The 20,318-nt window shown below is 44.0% G+C and overlaps 1 protein-coding gene across 1 annotated transcript in view; it reads right to left on the bottom strand.

Moving 5' to 3' along the window:
- NEK9 (NIMA related kinase 9) overlaps nucleotides 1-20,318 on the bottom strand; it is a 276,348-nt gene that overhangs the window by 193,297 nt on the left and 62,733 nt on the right. The window contains exons 7-8 of the mRNA XM_085626728.1: nucleotides 18,926-19,036; nucleotides 18,763-18,827 (exon numbers count right to left, since the gene is read on the bottom strand). Of these exons, the coding sequence (XP_085482854.1) occupies nucleotides 18,763-18,827; nucleotides 18,926-19,036 (176 nt within the window). The remainder of the gene's footprint in view (nucleotides 1-18,762; nucleotides 18,828-18,925; nucleotides 19,037-20,318) is intronic.

The following is a 20,318-nucleotide window of genomic DNA, read 5'->3' as shown; positions in this document are numbered from 1 at the left end:
CCGCCTCTGGTCTGCAAGTCAAATGCGGACACAATCTCCACGCATGTTACTGAATCAGGAAGCCCTCATGAAGTGGAGGTCTGATCAGAGGATAAATGCTCAAGAGCACTGGGTACCACACCATTGTGGCCCAATCCGGGGTGATGATAATGACTTTGGCACAGTCGGTCTAGGCCTTCGTCAGAACTCAAGGCACAAGAGATAGTACTGGATATGCATGGGAGCCCATTCTTCCATTCCTCTTGGAATGAATCTCCTAGCAAGTGTCTTGGAGGAAACTCGAGCATGTAGAATTGTTGACACTGTGTGTTTGAAGATTGTGAATAGATGCAGGTAGGGTATACCCAACTTGTCGAAGATTCTCTGTACCACCTCGGGATGAAGGCACTGCTTGTGGTCTTCAGACCAGACCTGCTCAGTTCATCCACTCTGGCATTTAGAGACCAGGTCAGGTGGTCGTCAACCAGGAAGGTATTTTGCTGGTCCAGTGTATTCCTGGGCTCCAAGATGGCAAGGGACCACTGCCATCACTTTCATGACCACCTGGGGGGCAGAAGTAAAGTCAAAAGGAAGCACAGTAAATCAGAAGTGTTTCTGGACCAACCTGACCCACATGTAATGCCGCAGGGACTGAAAGATGGGTATATGGAAATTCATGTCCTTCAAGTCCAGGGGCGCCATCCAGTCTCCTGTGTCTAGAGCAAACAGTTCTCAGCCAAAGGGAGCATTCTGAGCCTGTCCTTCCACAGAAAGGTGATCAGCGGATGGAGGCACAAAACAGGCCCAAGGCCTCCATCCTTCTTTGGAACAAAGTAGTAACAAGATTAGCATCGTTATCCCTTCTCCAATTCCAGTACATGCTTGATGGCACCCTTGGATATCATAAGGTGACTTGCTTCCTGAGGATTACAGAGTGACATTTCAAACGTTGCTCCAGTATGGGTGGAAGACGGGGTCAAGAGGAGATGAATAGCAGTCATGTAATACCCACCTGTCCGACATTATGGAACTGCATTTTGCGCCCTACAGGCAAGGCAGAGCCCAACAAGGCAAACTAAAGTGGCTTGGTAGTTGCTGCAGATGGGAAGGAAGATTGCTTCCCTTTTTATTTGAATGGGTTCCGGAGTAGCGTGCTACTCGACAAAAAATAACCCAGTAGGGGTAGCATGTGCTTTATATAAATGCAAACCTTTTCCCCTCTTCTATCCCTCCGCTATCCTTCTCAATCCAAATAACTGACTAACATTCACCACTCAGATGACTTTCATTTTTCAGTATACTAATTCACCACTAATCCTTTATGGGTTCCAGAGTAGCGTGCTACTCACCGAAAAAGCGCTTCAATGCCCCATAACGCCGGTAGCAAGCACTATATAAATGCAAACCTTTTCCCCCCTCTATGCCTTCACTATCCTTCTCAATCCAAATAACAGACTAATATATCCACCACTCAAATTACTTTTGTATTTCAGTATACTAATTCACTACTAATCATTTATTAGTTCTGGAGTAGCGTGCTCCTTGCCGAAAAAACGCTTGAACGCCTCGTCAGGGTAGTAAGAGCTATATAAATGCAAATACAATATCCTTGAAGGGTATTCCAGCAAACTGTGATATTATAGCTGCCATGCCTCTACTGGAGTGGGCCAACAACGTCAGTCTCTGAGACCTATTAGCCTTGGGGGTGCAAAACATTTTCCAAGATGTGATCCAGCAGGCAAAGCACTTCATTAACAACCGAAACCCCTTTTTGGACTTGCCAGAGGAAATGAATAGATGATTAAAATTCTGCGTTTGGTTCATATATTTGTTTTTTAATGTATTTTTTTTAACAACGCTTGATGTCTAATGAGCACAGAGCCCACTTTGGTAAAAAAGACGGCCATGGTATAAAGTGTGGAAGATTTATACTTGTTAAATTTAATGAAGATGCTTGAAAAGAGAACAGCTAACTCACCAACATGCCTAAGAGATGTCAGAGTAGAAACACTCTTCCAAGAAAGCATTTGCAAGGGCACTTTATAGACGAGTTCTTAATAACCAGGAGACATATGGTATCCAAATATGGCAACATTCCAGACCCGACTTGGCTAAGGGAATGTGGTCGAATCTGCACTGGATTTCGAATAAGAGTCCTTGCTCGAATACAAAACTCTTTCCAGTTTGGGGCACAAGTTTTAGCCATGATGGCCACGCCAACCACCAGCAGAATATTTTGACAATACGGATGTATGCCAAGAGAAACAAAATCTAGGTCTGAAGCAGCAAGGTTATCAAAAGGGTTGTGATAAAGGGCCTTGGCGCTTAGTGACAAGATATGCATCTGATTTGAACTGCATCAGCCTTTTCAATAGGTCTCAGAGGTCTGTGAACCAAAGTAGCCAGGACTAGATCGGAGCCAACACAAGGAACAGACATAGTTTCTGTTTTATCTTGCAATGGAAACACAGGATGACGAGAATTGGTGGGAGAGACTACGAAAAAACTCCCTGACCCTGGAATCTAAAATGTGTCCCCCTGTATACTAGGAAACCACCAACTGCAGCTGTAGAACCAGCATTTCAAATTCACTGATGTCTAAAAGAGATCCAGTGGGGTCATGCATTTGAGCAACAGTGGAAATATTAAGTCAGTTCTAATCTGGTTTAGGAAGTAAGCAAAAGAGGATTCTTGAGCCTTGCACTTCATGACTGTTAAACCCTCCTAGAGGCAGTCGGGTAGAGGAACAGATCTGATCTACATTCTGGGATTGTCCACAAAATCAAATAAAAGTAAAGATAACCCACAGTTGCCACTGGAAGGTTAGACCTCGGAGTGGTATGGTTGCTAAAGTTATGGAAACTGGGATGTCATCCGGGAGAGAATCTCAGGAGACCAGTTCTAGAACAGTAATGTCTGGCATCCTTTCATGTGGCCTTATCTGCGGGAGGGGAGATTCCTCTCACCCCCAATCATCGCTTCCACCATCACAGTGAGAATTCACTCTGGCACAGGACGCTTGCTTATGGAAACTGGAGTAAGTAGCTGAAGAAGAGCAATTAGAAGGACTGGGTTGACTGAACCAGTGGTTGCTTACAATGTTGGGATATGGCCAGAAGATTACTGGTGGCTGTGATGATGAAGCTGGTGAAGGTCAATTAGGCATAGCTGACATATGGCAACTGGCTGCAAAGAGGTATGCTACTTCCCTGGTGCTAGCAACACCCTGTATGACAGTGGTGCAAAATGGCCAGCTTTTAAACATGGCTGCAGAAATCATGCGTCTTGTTATCTGAAGTGGTTTAGGTCTAGACATCTTATGCCACTCATGGTGGGTTGCTGGCTGTTACAAATTAATCTTGTGACCCGGGGGTCCCTAAAATTTATAATGATACAGTCACCAGACGTATTTTTCGGTTTTTTGCCCACCCAAGACACCCTTCTGACATGAAGAACCTGCCCATTTAAGTGTATTGGAAGCGGCCTATTAGCATTCAGCCAGTGAATTGTTTTGTTATGTAATTCAGTGTAGGATTCTGGCTTGGCGGCTTTAGGGCGCGGGACTCCAGTCAAAATGGCAACAAATGGTAGGCACTCCGGTGGGAGATCAATACAAGGTAGGGACTGCTCAGGACCAGTAGGGAGGGCTTCCGGTTGAATTTGTAAAGGTTCATTGGTAGATGGATTTTGGGAATTTTGGGCAGATTCAACATTGTTTCCAGATTCCCCGGAAGTTGGATAACTATTGGTTGAGCCAGAGGCTGATTTGTTATTTTGAAAGGAGCTACCCAAGGGTAGCATGGATAATGGAGACCTTAAGTTAGATGAGGTAGCTCCAGTCTTTGAACCCGGATTTAAGGCAGCATTTGGTTTTGACGACACAGCTTGGAGTATAGGTTCGTTGGAGGTGATTGAAGATGGATCAATAGTGGTATCATGATCCTTACCTAACTTCGAATGCAACTTGATTAGAGATTTAAGAGAAAAGAAATTGTCGAGAGAGGCCTGCTCAAATCTCTCAAGCCTCTCAGACAATAGCCTAACTCTTTCCAACATAGGAAGTAAAAAGGATTTAATAGTTTTTTCCAGTTGGCCAATCAGTGCAAGTTGAGGATCAGGGTCATTTTGGGATACAGAGTGTTGAGGAAGTTGTTCTGCTACAGTGTCAGTGGTTGGATTAGCCCGGTGGACAGGGGACAATCTTCTCCTGGAAGGATGGTGTATAGGGGAAGCTGTGTGACCCACTTTCTTACCCGTACCAATACGTGATTTGCCTTTACTTTTCTTGTGCGCTTTTGTCTGGTCCTCCGTGTTACCGCTACCCACTCTTTTCCTTTTGTTTGGGACAATTTTTGGGTCCACAACAGTGGGTGGCTCAATAAGTGCAGGGGTTGCAAGAGATGGAGTAGCAGTATTAGCAGTATTAGATGTAACTTGAGGAACAACTAGCAGGGGAGAGTATGAAAGATCCAACAATGAGTCGGGAACAGGGTCACTAGGACCAGGAAGATTTATATCTACACTCGTCAGTAGGTGTGGTGAATTCCCTGTTGAGATGTTAACCGTTTGAGTGATGGTTTGTGCGGGTGAAACAGCTAGCGCAAAAGCGCCCATTGAGGAACGCTTATCTTTTATAGCGTCCAGGGAAAGGCGTCGCTCTGTAATTGCGATTTCCTTCTCTAATACAGAGCAAGCACGAATTATAAAGTGGTCAAGAGTGCCACTTACAGAACCTCCACTTACTGTGCTTTCCCTTCCCGAGCGTGTAAACATAGCCATGGCTACCAAATGAAATGAATAGTCACAACGAGAGGTCTAAACAACCAGTCTGTTATAAAGCACTTCACCAAATATGTCCAACAGCAATTTGAAACGTACCAGTCAAGGGTGTGCTGTGGGTGCAGGAGGGGTGGCCCAGCCCGGCCTCCTTTGGCCCCTGACGGCCACAGACGGCCCGCCCTTTGCCCGGGCTTAGCCCGGCGCCGCACGCGCGCGTCCCGCGACGCGGAGGGAGCCGCGATGTTTTGTGCGCCTCCAGGCGCGTACGTGGCGTCAGAACTTGCGAGTCCGCAAGGAACTCTGGGGACTGTAGTCTCCCCCTCTCTCTCAGCCGCGGATTGCTATGGCGGCGATGACGGGGGAGAGACGCGGCTGGAAGGATCCCCGCGGCAGCAGCGACCACCAACAAAGCAGGACAATGAACGGAGCACCAGCAGGTAGGCAGGCTTCAGTTTGAAATTAGGTTTCCCGCTCCCCAGAGGGAGCCGCGATGTTTTGTGCGCCTCCAGGCGCGTACGTGGCGTCAGAACTTGCGAGTCCGCAAGGAACTCTGGGGAAACCTAATTTCAAACTGAAGCCTGCCTACCTGCTGGTGCTCCGTTCATGGTCCTGCTTTGTTGGTGGTCGCTGCTGCCGCGGGGATCCTTCCAGCCGCGTCTCTCCCCCGTCATCGCCGCCATAGCAATCCGCGGCTGAGAGAGAGGGGGAGACTACAGTCCCCAGAGTTCCTTGCGGACTCGCAAGTTCTGACGCCACGTACGCGCCTGGAGGCGCACAAAACATCGCGGCTCCCTCTGGGGAGCGGGAAACCTAATTTCAAACTGAAGCCTGCCTACCTGCTGGTGCTCCGTTCATTGTCCTGCTTTGTTGGTGGTCGCTGCTGCCGCGGGGATCCTTCCAGCCGCGTCTCTCCCCCGTCATCGCCGCCATAGCAATCCGCGGCTGAGAGAGAGGGGGAGACTACAGTCCCCAGAGTTCCTTGCGGACTCGCAAGTTCTGACGCCACGTACGCGCCTGGAGGCGCACAAAACATCGCGGCTCCCTCTGGGGAGCGGGAAACCTAATTTCAAACTGAAGCCTGCCTACCTGCTGGTGCTCCGTTCATTGTCCTGCTTTGTTGGTGGTCGCTGCTGCCGCGGGGATCCTTCCAGCCGCGTCTCTCCCCCGTCATCGCCGCCATAGCAATCCGCGGCTGAGAGAGAGGGGGAGACTACAGTCCCCAGAGTTCCTTGCGGACTCGCAAGTTCTGACGCCACGTACGCGCCTGGAGGCGCACAAAACATCGCGGCTCCCTCTGGGGAGCGGGAAACCTAATTTCAAACTGAAGCCTGCCTACCTGCTGGTGCTCCGTTCATTGTCCTGCTTTGTTGGTGGTCGCTGCTGCCGCGGGGATCCTTCCAGCCGCGTCTCTCCCCCGTCATCGCCGCCATAGCAATCCGCGGCTGAGAGAGAGGGGGAGACTACAGTCCCCAGAGTTCCTTGCGGACTCGCAAGTTCTGACGCCACGTACGCGCCTGGAGGCGCACAAAACATCGCGGCTCCCTCTGGGGAGCGGGAAACCTAATTTCAAACTGAAGCCTGCCTACCTGCTGGTGCTCCGTTCATTGTCCTGCTTTGTTGGTGGTCGCTGCTGCCGCGGGGATCCTTCCAGCCGCGTCTCTCCCCCGTCATCGCCGCCATAGCAATCCGCGGCTGAGAGAGAGGGGGAGACTACAGTCCCCAGAGTTCCTTGCGGACTCGCAAGTTCTGACGCCACGTACGCGCCTGGAGGCGCACAAAACATCGCGGCTCCCTCCGCGTCGCGGGACGCGCGCGGGCGGCGCCGGGCTAAGCCCGGGCAAAGGGCGGGCCGTCTGTGGCCGTCAGGGGCCAAAGGAGGCCGGGCTGGGCCACCCCTCCTGCACCCACAGCACACCCTTGACTGGTACGTTTCAAATTGCTGTTGGACATATTTGGTGAAGTGCTTTATAACAGACTGGTTGTTTAGACCTCTCGTTGTGACTATTCATTTCATTTGGTAGCCATGGCTATGTTTACACGCTCGGGAAGGGGAAGCACAGTAAGTGGAGGTTCTGTAAGTGGCACTCTTGACCACTTTATAATTCGTGCTTGCTCTGTATTAGAGAAGGAAATCGCAATTACAGAGCGACGCCTTTCCCTGGACGCTATAAAAGATAAGCGTTCCTCAATGGGCGCTTTTGCGCTAGCTGTTTCACCCGCACAAACCATCACTCAAACGGTTAACATCTCAACAGGGAATTCACCACACCTACTGACGAGTGTAGATATAAATCTTCCTGGTCCTAGTGACCCTGTTCCCGACTCATTGTTGGATCTTTCATACTCTCCCTTGCTAGTTGTTCCTCAAGTTACATCTAATACTGCTAATACTGCTACTCCATCTCTTGCAACCCCTGCACTTATTGAGCCACCCACTGTTGTGGACCCAAAAATTGTCCCAAACAAAAGGAAAAGAGTGGGTAGCGGTAACACGGAGGACCAGACAAAAGCGCACAAGAAAAGTAAAGGCAAATCACGTATTGGTACGGGTAAGAAAGTGGGTCACACAGCTTCCCCTATACACCATCCTTCCAGGAGAAGATTGTCCCCTGTCCACCGGGCTAATCCAACCACTGACACTGTAGCAGAACAACTTCCTCAACACTCTGTATCCCAAAATGACCCTGATCCTCAACTTGCACTGATTGGCCAACTGGAAAAAACTATTAAATCCTTTTTACTTCCTATGTTGGAAAGAGTTAGGCTATTGTCTGAGAGGCTTGAGAGATTTGAGCAGGCCTCTCTCGACAATTTCTTTTCTCTTAAATCTCTAATCAAGTTGCATTCGAAGTTAGGTAAGGATCATGATACCACTATTGATCCATCTTCAATCACCTCCAACGAACCTATACTCCAAGCTGTGTCGTCAAAACCAAATGCTGCCTTAAATCCGGGTTCAAAGACTGGAGCTACCTCATCTAACTTAAGGTCTCCATTATCCATGCTACCCTTGGGTAGCTCCTTTCAAAATAACAAATCAGCCTCTGGCTCAACCAATAGTTATCCAACTTCCGGGGAATCGGGAAACAATGTTGAATCTGCCCAAAATTCCCAAAATCCATCTACCAATGAACCTTTACAAATTCAACCGGAAGCCCTCCCTACTGGTCCTGAGCAGTCCCTACCTTGTATTGATCTCCCACCGGAGTGCCTACCATTTGTTGCCATTTTGACTGGAGTCCCGCGCCCTAAAGCCGCCAAGCCAGAATCCTACACTGAATTACATAACAAAACAATTCACTGGCTGAATGCTAATAGGCCGCTTCCAATACACTTAAATGGGCAGGTTCTTCATGTCAGAAGGGTGTCTTGGGTGGGCAAAAAACCGAAAAATACGTCTGGTGACTGTATCATTATAAATTTTAGGGACCCCCGGGTCACAAGATTAATTTGTAACAGCCAGCAACCCACCATGAGTGGCATAAGATGTCTAGACCTAAACCACTTCTATTCTGATATCTCCTACCCCCACTACTTATACCCTTCTTTCTTCCAATTACCCTATGATGGTTACTTTAAGGGAGTTGGAAATATTAATGAAAGGGTTCCTTCCATTTTTGCCCCCAGTAGATATCATGATATCTATAGCTGTTGTGAGCACTATTGACATGGAATTCCAGCAGTGATAGATACTCCTCCAGTTGCTGGAATTAATGCCATCTCAAGAGATCCCGAAGCAGCTTTTGATCCTGATAAGGTTCCTTTTCAAATTGGTTTAAGTCTCCCCACCCTACAGTATTGTCCTAATCCCACCTCAACTATCCAGGATACTAGTCACTCACAACGGACTTCTCCTCGTACTCCGACTTTGGCTATCACTAATTATTCCACCTCACCTGCTTTGCAAGACACATCTACTATCCCTCCTTCTCTTAGGATTTTAAATTGGAATGTAGCTGGTCTTGCAAACAAACTAGACCTTCCAGACTGGAACTCCTCTATAACACCGTACAGCATCTGTATTTTTCAGGAAACTTGGGCAACAGAACCGCACCACATGATTGGCTACACCACCTTTTGCATACCAGCCACTCCCTCCCGGTCGGGAAGAGGACGCCCTTTGGGCGGCCTGTTGATCTGGGTTAGCACTTCACTTGGGTGTACCATTAGGCAGGCCCATATTGCCTCCCCAGATTTATTACGTCTAACCCTTAAGGGAGCCCAGGGGAACAAGTCTCTTGATATATTTAATATTTACGCAAGAGGCCTTAGTGGAGGAGCTTTATCACCCACACTTGTACTCCTAGAGGACGAACTGCGAAAGTGTCATCATGCATCTTACATTCTGGTAGCAGGAGATTTTAACTGCTCCTTCGAGCCCCTGGCCTCAGCAGATCTTCCTGATCTACTAGAAGATGACGCTAAACGTGGCATTCCGCCATTAACGTTACCACCTATCAAGAGATGGACTAAGTCTGTTGTATTTTTGAATACCATGTCCCTGGAATTCGGCCTAAGGGCGGCCAATGGGAGAACACCCTCTGACCTTCAGGGTGCGCACACATACAACAGGCCTAATCATAGCTCAAGGATCGATTATATATTTCTCGACCTTAAACTTTGGGCATTCATGGAGGACATGGAAATAATCCCCTCTCATGATAGCGACCATAATCAGCTATCTCTTTGTATTAAATCACTATGGGTAGATCAACAAGGGCCTCCGATCCTTCGAGCAGCCAGCTCTTTGCAAACCTCTGAGGTTTTCCCTGCCAACTGTGAGCGGCGTCTCAAATGGCACAAAGTCATGTTGAATGACGACAAGGTTGAATTAATAAAGTCAATTCTATATGCCTCACAGGTCGAGTTGGCCCAATCAAATACCCACCAGGTTGCACTCGATAGGGCCCCCTCTGTTTTCCAAGAGACTATTTCCAAACTGGGAAATATATTCCGAATACATAATAAGGGAGGCCCATCGAAGGGAGGGCCTAAACCTATCCTAAAGAATGGCTGGTATACGCAAAGCTGCAGAATCATGAAATCTGCTTTAATAGCGGCCCTAAAAAGTGGGATTGCAGCTGCGATCCAAATAGCTAGGAAAGACTATAAGACTACCGTCTTTAATGCTAAAAAGTCCTGGGAGGAGCAGTACTGGCAGACCCTAAGAGAGGCCTCCTCCAACCGTAATCCCGGTGTTTTCTGGGACGCTATTAGAACAAAGAACAGACCAGCCCACGATCTCCTGACATATAATATTACTGGTATAGCATGGCATGAGCATTTTTATAAACTATATTCTACTGGTTCTGAGAATGTGGTAAAGTTTCCGCCTGAGGACTTATTCCCCATCATGGATGCCTCGAATGTTGACCCCTTTACGGAAGGAGAGGTTCATAGTGCTATCAAGTCCATCATCTCGCAGAAAGCAGCTGGCCCGGATGGCATTCCTGGAGATGTCCTTAAGCTTGACCCATTGAACTGGGGGAAGTTACTTTCCACCCTTATCAATGCCATCTTAAATGGCGCCCCGGTCCCCGAATCGTGGAAGGGGGCCGAGGTCGTTCCCATATTCAAAAAGGGTGCCCGTGACGATCCTGCTAATTATCGGCCGATTAGCCTGATTGACTCCTCCCAGAAGGTCATTGGGAAAGTGATACTTGAGAGGTTATTGGCTTGGGTGGATGATAATGGCATCCTTTCTGATTATCAAGCAGGTTTTAGGGCTGGAACAGGCACAATAGAACAGGTCTTTAGGTTGTTTCTTATCTATTGGAAGGTTGTCCTTCTTGGAAAGGGCTCTCTCTATCTAGCCTTCATAGATTTAAAAACAGCATTTGACCTTGTTCCTCGTGATAATCTTTGGCGTGTCCTGGCCTCGATGAACATCCCCTCTTATCTATTGGCCCTGCTAATAAAACTCCATGACGGTAATTACGCCCAAGTACGCTGGGGTCCCCAGGGCCAGAAAACTGAGAGAATCCCAGTAAACAGGGGCGTCCGCCAGGGATGTGTTCTCGCTCCCACCCTCTTCTCACTTTATGTGAACGGGGTGGTGGACCATCTGCGGGAAGTTCCGGCAGATGCACCTTCCCTGGCGGGCGAACGTGTTCCAACCCTCCTGTTTGCTGACGATACCCTCCTTCTGTCCAAGACACCTATGGGCTTGCAAACTCTCCTGGACAATTTCCAATCTTTCTGCAACGACAGAGGCCTTATCATTAATACCACCAAAACAAAATACCTAATTTTGAATCCTCCGAAGAAATTAGGTCGGCCTCCAGTCTTAAATGCAGTTCCCCTTGAAAGGGTCAAAGAGTTCGACTATTTGGGCATCCGCATAACAGACACCATGCGCTGGGTATCCCATGTTCAGAAGATGCTTTTAACTCACAAAAGGGTTACTGGTGCCCTTCTTAGAGAGCACCGTTCATCTTCAACTAGGCCTATAGCCCCAGCACTAGATATTTACAAGGCAAAGGGCGTGAGCTCAGCGCTCTACGGTGCGGAACTATGGGGCTCAAATAATATCGAGGCACTGGCTAGATCCGATTCCAATTTCTATAAGGAACTCATGGTACTCCCACAGAGTACACCTATAGTGCCTCTATTGTCGGACTTAGGGTGCCATCCACTGTCAGATCTGGCAAAAGTACGCCCCCTACTTCTTTGGGCACGGCTTTGGCGGACTCCGGAGCTAGCCAAGTACGCGGAGGGTCTGACTGAAATACTTTCTATGCCTTCCTGGATTAAAATCAAGTGGCTGAAAGATGTCAAGACCCTCCTCTACGCACTTGGCCTTAAAGATGCTTGGACAAACAGAACTTCGCCCCCGAAAGCTGTACTAAAGAAAATCTATTGGAGCTGGGTTATAGGTAAAAGGAACTCTAGCTCCCAACTAGGTAGATGCACCACTGAGTTCCTTCTTCTCAAAGATATAGTTTGCTTTGAGCCTTACCTTGATATTATTCAGAAGCCATATGACCGTGCCCTCTACTTCAAATTTAGGGTTGGTACCCTCCCGGTGCGTGAGCTGACCGCCCGATGGAAATTTCCCTCCCAAACTTCTCCTCTCTGTCCCTTCTGTGAAACCAAGATTGAATCTATTGCACACGTGCTCTTCGCATGCCCAGAATATAAACTCCCCAGATCATATTGGCTCAAACCTCTATGTAGAATCTTGGGCACACGTGACCACCTTACAGCGCTGCGTATCCTTAAATCAGACACGAGACCTTTGTACGCTTGCGCACTATCAAAATTTTTAAGGTGGGCCTGGCTCCTAAGATCGAAAGCCCTGGCAGTCCTAGGCTAAAATAGCCCGGCTGTTTCTTTTATTTGCTTGCGTATGTTTTTATATTGTCCTATTTATAATGTTTCTATGTCTTTTTAGAAAATCTTGTATGATCTTGGGGACATGAAATATGATATGAAGAGTTTATATGTATTTGGCTCTTATATTGGTTTCACATGTTTGCATATTTTTATATTTGTATGTGCTTTTTAAGATATCTTTTATCGAAATAAAGCTTATTTCAACAACTTTTAGAGCACAGAGAACATCAGCACTTGTGCACTAGTCATTATTTTATGAGGAGACTGATCTAATAAAAAAAGTATTTACTTCTAGCCTGCTGCTTTAACGTTTCTCTTCATGATAAATCATGCAGACTACAGAAGGAACATTTTTGACTAGGAATAGTACTAATGCATGTGCAAAGCTATTGGCTTGGCCAATGCATGTTTGCAAAGCACGGTTGCAATAAAGCAAAAGAAAAAAACATTTCAAAATATTGGACGAAAACCAAACACCTTTTAAGGTATCTGCAAACAGTACACCTAATTCATTACTTTCAATCTTAATAAAGGGGATATTTGATTTTCAATTACTTTTTAAGCAGGAAACTTAATAGAATTTAAAAAGAAAAAGGAAGTGTCAGAATACAACGAGAACCACTTGCAAAACCATAATTTACTTTCCAGAAGACTAAGAGTTGAAACAAATGATAAAACTATTTGATAACACACAGCACCCCATGGAGCAGATTTATGGGACTCAAAGGCAAGAGATATCTAATTTTCAGTCATGCCAAGTACACCTCCTGCCTCAAATGACAGCTAAGAGAGTGCATCACCCTCCTCTCACCCCCCAAATTCCCCCAGTACCATACATTCTGCTGGTCTGTATCAAGGCCTTGACTTCAATGCAGTATGTGAAATGCAGGAGATAAAACAGTGCTACTTCAAAGTCTGATCTTTTATCAAACCCTGGCAAAATTGTATATGTTGCTGTGCCTTTATGTGCGAGTTGGGACGTGTGTAAGTGGTAGGGATGTGATAGATAGCAGTGCATGGGAGAGAGCGAGAAAACACATGCACTCTCAATTGAGTGGTGAATGAAAAAGAAAAAGATAGTTCCTTGAATGTGAGCAGCAAAAGGATACAGGTCACCCAACCAAAAGGATTGTAAAGAGGTTATACTCCAGGAGAAGGACAAACAAGAAAGAAAGTAAATCGAATAAGAGAAAGGAAATCGGTTTAAAGAAAGCTAGGCAATTGTAAATGATGGGCTGGTACAAAGTCTAGTAAATTTTTGCTATGGTCCACAAAATGTCTTTTGAGACCTAAAAAGTAAACTAATATAATTTATAAAGGCAGATAGAGACTCGGGGGACTCCCCTCGATTCACTTTTCATATAGTAGAAAATCCAGGTTAAAAAAAAACTCTTGGGGAAAGGAGAAAAGTGTCTTTCCATCTAACTGGCTAAAATTCAGGCCACACAATCTGAAGGATGGAGGCACTGCACATAATGCATGGCTGTTGCAATGTTAAACAGGTGCTTTTAAATAATGTTCTTTAAACATTCCTTACTGAAACTTCCCCAGTCTGACATAAGAGGGTTAACTGAAATGTGCGACTCGATAAAACATCCAAAGCTAGACAAAAACAAATTATTAAAATTGACTAATAACAAAGCACCAACAGCCACAATTAATTTGAACAAATCTTAAATTTGGGTTGCACAAGAGCAATTGTGGTTTCAAGTGTTTACTTGAAACTTACTTTGAATAATGTCATGTAGTGCTTCAAATATCCAATGTTTTGCAGTGGCATACAAGCAAGCAGACTTAAACGGGTGGTTACGACATGCCTTACATTCATATATTTGCATGCATCTTTACTTCAAGTCTATACCTCCACTTGGCTAGAAAAAAGGTTTTTTCCCACTAAGGTGGTGGAATGGAATCCAGTGGTGGTATGTTTTTTTTTTGGCTTCACACATAATAAGTAGAGGTGACAGGAAAAAGGGGAAAACAGGATTAAGAAGACAGTGAGAGGTAGAGAGAGGGAAGAAATAAAATAGAAAGAGGCAAGCTAGGTAAAGGTCTAAGAAAAAGCAGAGCCTAGCGGAAGGGCAGGAAGGAAGGAAGAAAGAAGCAGTAAGAGATTAAGAACAAACATTTCTGCTAAATATAAATTTTGCTACCAAATAGTATGATAGACCCTGAAGAACTGGAATATTTCAGTAATTCCCCTTAGAGCTGCTTGTAAAATATATGTATTTATAGGTTTGAAAGTGAGCACAAAAATGTTATGCTACTTTAGACACAGGATAGATTTTGGCTCGGTGTAATATGGGGCTGCTCTGAAGTTTTTTTGTCACAGTCTTTGGTTTTCAGTAAAGCAGTTTGTCAATATGCAAAGAACAATGTAAAAAGCACAATACTCTAACTTAACTGCTCCATTTATTTTCAAGAAACAGGTCTATATGGGACTACATCAAATTTCTCACTGGTAAAATGTTTTGACTCTTTATTGTTCAGCGTTGTCATTTCAAATGGCAAAATGCAATTCGAACTCTGTTGCATCCAAGGTGTTCATCTTCTTTGACAAAAGTAAAGGTGATTGGCTTCCTGAGTTTACTGTGTAAGCATCTTCTCTGTTACTGTAAAGGCATTAACCTGGAAATTTATAGTGTACTTCTAAGCACGATTTCTATTTTAAAAAGTAAATCGTAAAGCTGGATATTTCAAGTATTCTAGAAAATAGTAAAATGATCAACAAATACAAAATAAGTTTAAGAGTCAGGAGAACAAGATGGATTCAAAAATATTCAAGCATGCGAAAGTAAATGAATGTAAAACTAATTACATTTCGACACGAAAAAATGAATGTTGGGCCCAGGCTTTGCTTTTTGAAAAACATCTCTAAGTCACTTTAAAGGGATGGAAGCAAAAAAATAAATAAAATCAGTGAAACTTTGAGTAACTAATTAAATTCACTAAACAACCACATGAAAGAAAGTGCATCTATTCTATTAAGACAGATAAGTAAGAGAGGACGTGTTAAGGAGAATTACCATTCAACCAAGATCCAACACTTAGTTACTTGCCCTCAGCAACTTTCAACACTGTCAACCACCATGGCCTCACCAACATCTTTTCAAAACACATGGGGCTCACTGACACAATGCTTCCGCTCATATCTATCCAACTGAAGCATGTCCAGATGAACACCAATCATTAGCCAGTGACCTGTGGAGTCCCTCAAGGCTCCTACCTCTGCAAAGTGATCTTTAATCCGTACACGGACCCCCCTCCGAGTGCTACTGCAAAACGCATGAAAAGCACTCACTAGAAGGATGATGATGCTCAACAGTTTTTTGAAGTCTTCACAAGCAGAGATACAGACTCAAGAATTATCTATGCATTTTCCAAACATGAATGACAAACTCCTACCAAAAGTCAAACCCTACAGAGACGGGTTACACCCATATTACCGCCATCATTTATAGGCTTCAAGAGTGCCAATAATATGCAAGTGGACCAATTTCCCCCTCATGTAAGCTCAAATACAAAATTCCATGGCTTCACCACTGACTTAGAACCAATTTTCAAAAGTTACCTTGCAAGAAAAAGGCAAACAGCAACAATTCGCTTCTGTTCAAGGCCAAAACTCACCTTCTGAAGCAGATTTCAGGATTTTTCTGCATGCCATAGTCCAACTGTATATGTAGGGGGGCAATGCTCTGCTCATACGAGTACCAGAGTCAACTGTAGTTACAATGTAGATAATTTTACACGCTGCTACCCGCTTCAACAGGGAGTCAAAATATGTAACCCCACATTGTGCATCCTGAAAGTCCTACAGTGGCTGTCTCAAAATCACTTCATTTTCAGTAATTGCTACCTGTAATGCAGTAACACACTGCACATCAATTTCCTGCAAAAACAATTGGATACCTCGGCTTACGACAGGATGCCAGAACTTCAGCAAATGAAAAACTGCAAAAAAGAAACCATGAAAGAAGCCTTTTCCCTCTATGAAAACAGAACAAGGAACAATATCTCCCCAAACATCAGTATTAACCCATTATTTTTGCAATCATGGAAAGAGCTGAAGATAGTTCTAAAACAGTTATTTAATCAACCAGCACAACTCATTATAACCTTTGCCTTGGTGATTAAAGGCTACTTCCACCTCACCCACTATTAGGTAGTTACAGTGCTGAATCATCTCCGCTCCCTGTTCTTGCATGCTAATTCAGCTGTTTTTTTTAGCTTTCCTTTGCTCTCAGTAAGGATATTGCTAAATAAATATTTGCCCATACATACATATTAGTGATTAAACGGGAAAGTTGATATCACTCGAGAAATTAGATTTAACCACATTTGTGCCTCAATACTTATAGATGTACTACGAAAAAGTCAAGGCTCATGTGTGCGTTAACACATACAGTAACATTTTATATTGATTTTATATTTTTTTTATGCCTACTTCAAGACCACTAAAATGTTCATTATTCTGTGCACTTACACACATTTTAACCATACTGTAGCCATATTATTTTAAGTTGCACAAGTACACCTATAAAGAACCGTGTTAGTAGTTTCGACGTTGGCACAACAAAGTGAGGATTTTAGAAAGTAGTGGAGTCAGCTCCCATTAGTATTACTGGTTTTGTATTGTCAAGGATTTCTCACATTCCTTCCCACGAGAAGATCCTGGCAACTGCTCATTAGCAATTATCATCAAGCTCTTGCCTCATGCCTATTTACTTGGATTGAGAGAAAATGTAGAACAATGTGTAAAAATTGTATGAATTTTAGCCTTACATAATCCATATGATTAAGGGCAAAGATCTGGTCCTTTCAAATGGCAATTGCCCTGCATTAAACCCATGTTAGGCTTTATCCTGAGTTGTTGTGTTTCTTTTACACACTGGAGTGCATGCGCCAACCAAGTTGGACAAGGGAGTGAACACAAGAACTGTATTTGTGACACACGTCCTAGGCGCAGAGCAGTGCCTGTGGTTGGTTTTCTACATATGGTGTCAATATGCCCGATTATAGTAATATAGCTGGAGACTCTAATGATCGATGATTGCAAGGTGGGAAGAACTACCGATGATCACAACCTGAAGCACTGCATATTGGGGTTGCATGCAATACCTCACAAGGGGAAGCGTAATCTAGATTTGCTGAGTTAACACCAACTTAGATTAGCAATACGCAGGCTCCTTACAACTGGCCATTATGGGTCTTAGTGAAGAAAATATGTACTTAAATGAATGGCAGATGTCAAAGTCAGACAGATCCAAAACAGATTGAGGATCTTAACGACTGAAGTGCACGGGTCCTACATCTACTATGCATTTGCCTACTTACCACCATCAACAACTGTGTTCTATCTGTCTAAATGATTAAACGCTGCTGTGTGCATTGGATGAGATGTTGCTCTGGGTATGCTGTGAGAAAATTTAAATTACCTAGAAGAATGCAGGAGTTCACTTTGTGGTTTGGAAGAGGTGTTCATTAAGTATCGTCACCAACTGTTTCCACTATCTGTTGATCTAAAGCATAGTTATATTGCTTTAAATGTCAATAAAATGTAAAAAGAAAAAATATATATTTAACCCAAATGTGACTACAGCAACTCCCTACCGAAATATAAACTATGTGGTCCAAATGGATTTCAGGTCCAGATCAAATGGCGTAATCTTAAAAATTGGTCATAATGGTCACATAGATTTTGAATTACTGAATTGAATAGTTTCTCCTGTGTTATATGAAAGGGATTGGCATCCTGCACACTGCTGGGATCAAACACGTATTTCGGGATAACAAACCGGGCATTAGTTCACCCCCATGCACAGTACTTTGAATGTTGTAAAAACAATTGGAGTGGAACGTTATGTACACTGTATTAAATGCCCTTATGAAATATTGTTTGGAAGTTAAATAGAATTGTCTGGAAAATGTTATTAGTGAAACTGCATCAGAAATATTTCATTGAAAAGATATTAAAAATGGTAGTATCTCCCAAAGGAGATCATGTATTTAAATGTGTCCATATAGCTACGTAAATCACATCAGTGATGACATACTGAAACAGACCCTATCTTAAAGTACAAGAAAAATTAAATAAATACCAAAATAAGGAAGAGCTGTGTTTGTTTTTAAGGTTTGTTTGGGTTTAATCAGTGCATTTCAATGACTTATTTTGCACAGCTCCTTAATACAGCCAGAGGCTCGCCATTAGAGGCTGGTTGAGAAAAGAGAAAGCAGACATTCTCATGGATAACCAAGATTGCTAGGAAAGGAACTTCCGAAAGATGATAAACTCCTAGTAAAACCGCAATTGTTTTAAGGTGTTGAATCCAGGGATGGAAAAGTGACCATTCCGCAATGCATGTTTGAACCTGTAGGTCTTGCAGTTTCCATTATACAGAATAAACAGCGCTAGAATGCTATGGATCTGTAGGTCCTCTAATACAGACCAGAAAGTACTGATGTGTATTACTATGGCTCTGGTGATTTTAAGACCTGGAGTTCATTACATGATATAGAGCTTCTCGTGAAACGGGGCAGGCAGATCAGCTCATGACCCTTGTAGTCCCAGTGATATTGGTATCAAATGGCCATGGCTACCTACAAACGAGCCTTTTAATACCCCAAACTACCACTATGACCTTGTCACATAAGTGTTCTTGAATGTGGTACCTTCTCTGCTGGCTGATGAGAGGGCGTTCCAAGATCTCCTCTGCAGTGGGTCTCTTGTCTGGATCCTACAACAACAAACAATAGTTAACAACGCCATTACCTTAGATTCTGACTAATTCTGCATTACACTTCAGGACCATAACACCACCAAAAGATGACCCACCTGTTGTAGGCAGTCTTGTACCAGGTGGATCATCTCTGGCGAGTAGACATTTGAGTTAACTTCCATGGCCCAGTTTCCTTGCACAATCTTCACACAAAGATTCAGAGGGTTCTGCAGACAAACACAAACACTGAGAGTCTGCAGCAGCGAGTACTGCATAATGAGTTACAGAATAGTTTGCATTACTAGGTTAACCAGAATACTACAAATAGACAAAACAGAACCTGGACTCATAAAAGGTAAGTTATTAGATAATCCATTGGAAACTTCCATAACTGCTCCATTTCATATTCTAAATTGCTGTCAATTCAAAGGCTTACTAGCAAGTCTGATACCATTCAATAAATCAAAGCCAGTCCCATCTGCTTATATTTAAAATATGAAAATCTTCATTTCCAAGATGATTAAAAAAAAAATGTTTTGCAACCCACGACCTCCACCCCCCCTCCTTCCGTCTCCCCCAACCCCCTCAATTATTCAGTCCTGGCAACAAAACCATTGCCATCTTTTAAAGGGAGGCTGGGGTTAAATCATCAGGATAGCTATCATAGAAAATTAGCAAATGTTTAACTGAAGTCCTTCTAGCCTAATTAATAATTTGAAACAAGGCGTAGGCAATAGTCAGTGTGGCAATGAAGAATGTACTTTACTACTACCTCCATGAAAACCCAAATAAACTGGTACAAAACAACTGTAAACATGCAATTTTAAACATTTCAGGCTGAGTTTATAGGCTACAAGAGATTATGTACTAAGACATGTTAAAGCCCCCCCAAATTTTTAGGAACATCACAACAAGTCACATTTCATAGACTATGTATCAGAGGGATTATGCACCATTGCCCTCCAACCTAGTATTCATGGAGAAGACTTCATCTCCATGTGTCAGTACTCCCCAGTCCCGTGTGTGAAAGTTAAAAAGGAAGATAAAAATTACCGTACTGGGGCTGGAACACTACCTGCTCACCTGCACAGAGAAAAAGTAGCATCACCCCATGTTAATGTTTAACATGGCAGTCAATGGTGTAACCACAGAAGTGAGCGTGAGGGCCAGAGATATCACACTACAGTGCAAGAGCTGGCTGTGTGACCCATTATCATTTGACTAGAGGCAAAGAATATAAATAGGATACAGGTGACTTCTGCAGAGTCCACTGTAGGGAGGCAAATACCACCTTGTACTTGCTGATGGAGAAACCCAGCATCAACATCTGCCAGTCTACTGATCATATTCCTATCACCACCCCCAAAAACAGCAAAGCAACATCACAAACAAATTTGGAGAAAGGCTGTTCTAAAACAAGGACTCGAATGATAAAATGAAAAATTGCATATGATGCTTTATAAAACCAGTTTAAACATTACCCACATTGCTGAGACAAAGTATTGCATA

This window comes from Triturus cristatus, chromosome 9 (genome assembly GCF_964204655.1).
Source record: "Triturus cristatus chromosome 9, aTriCri1.1, whole genome shotgun sequence".
Lineage (NCBI taxonomy): Eukaryota > Metazoa > Chordata > Amphibia > Caudata > Salamandridae > Triturus > Triturus cristatus.
The sequence above is the reverse complement of the archived record's forward strand: the minus strand, read 5'-3'. Positions and strand labels throughout refer to the sequence as shown.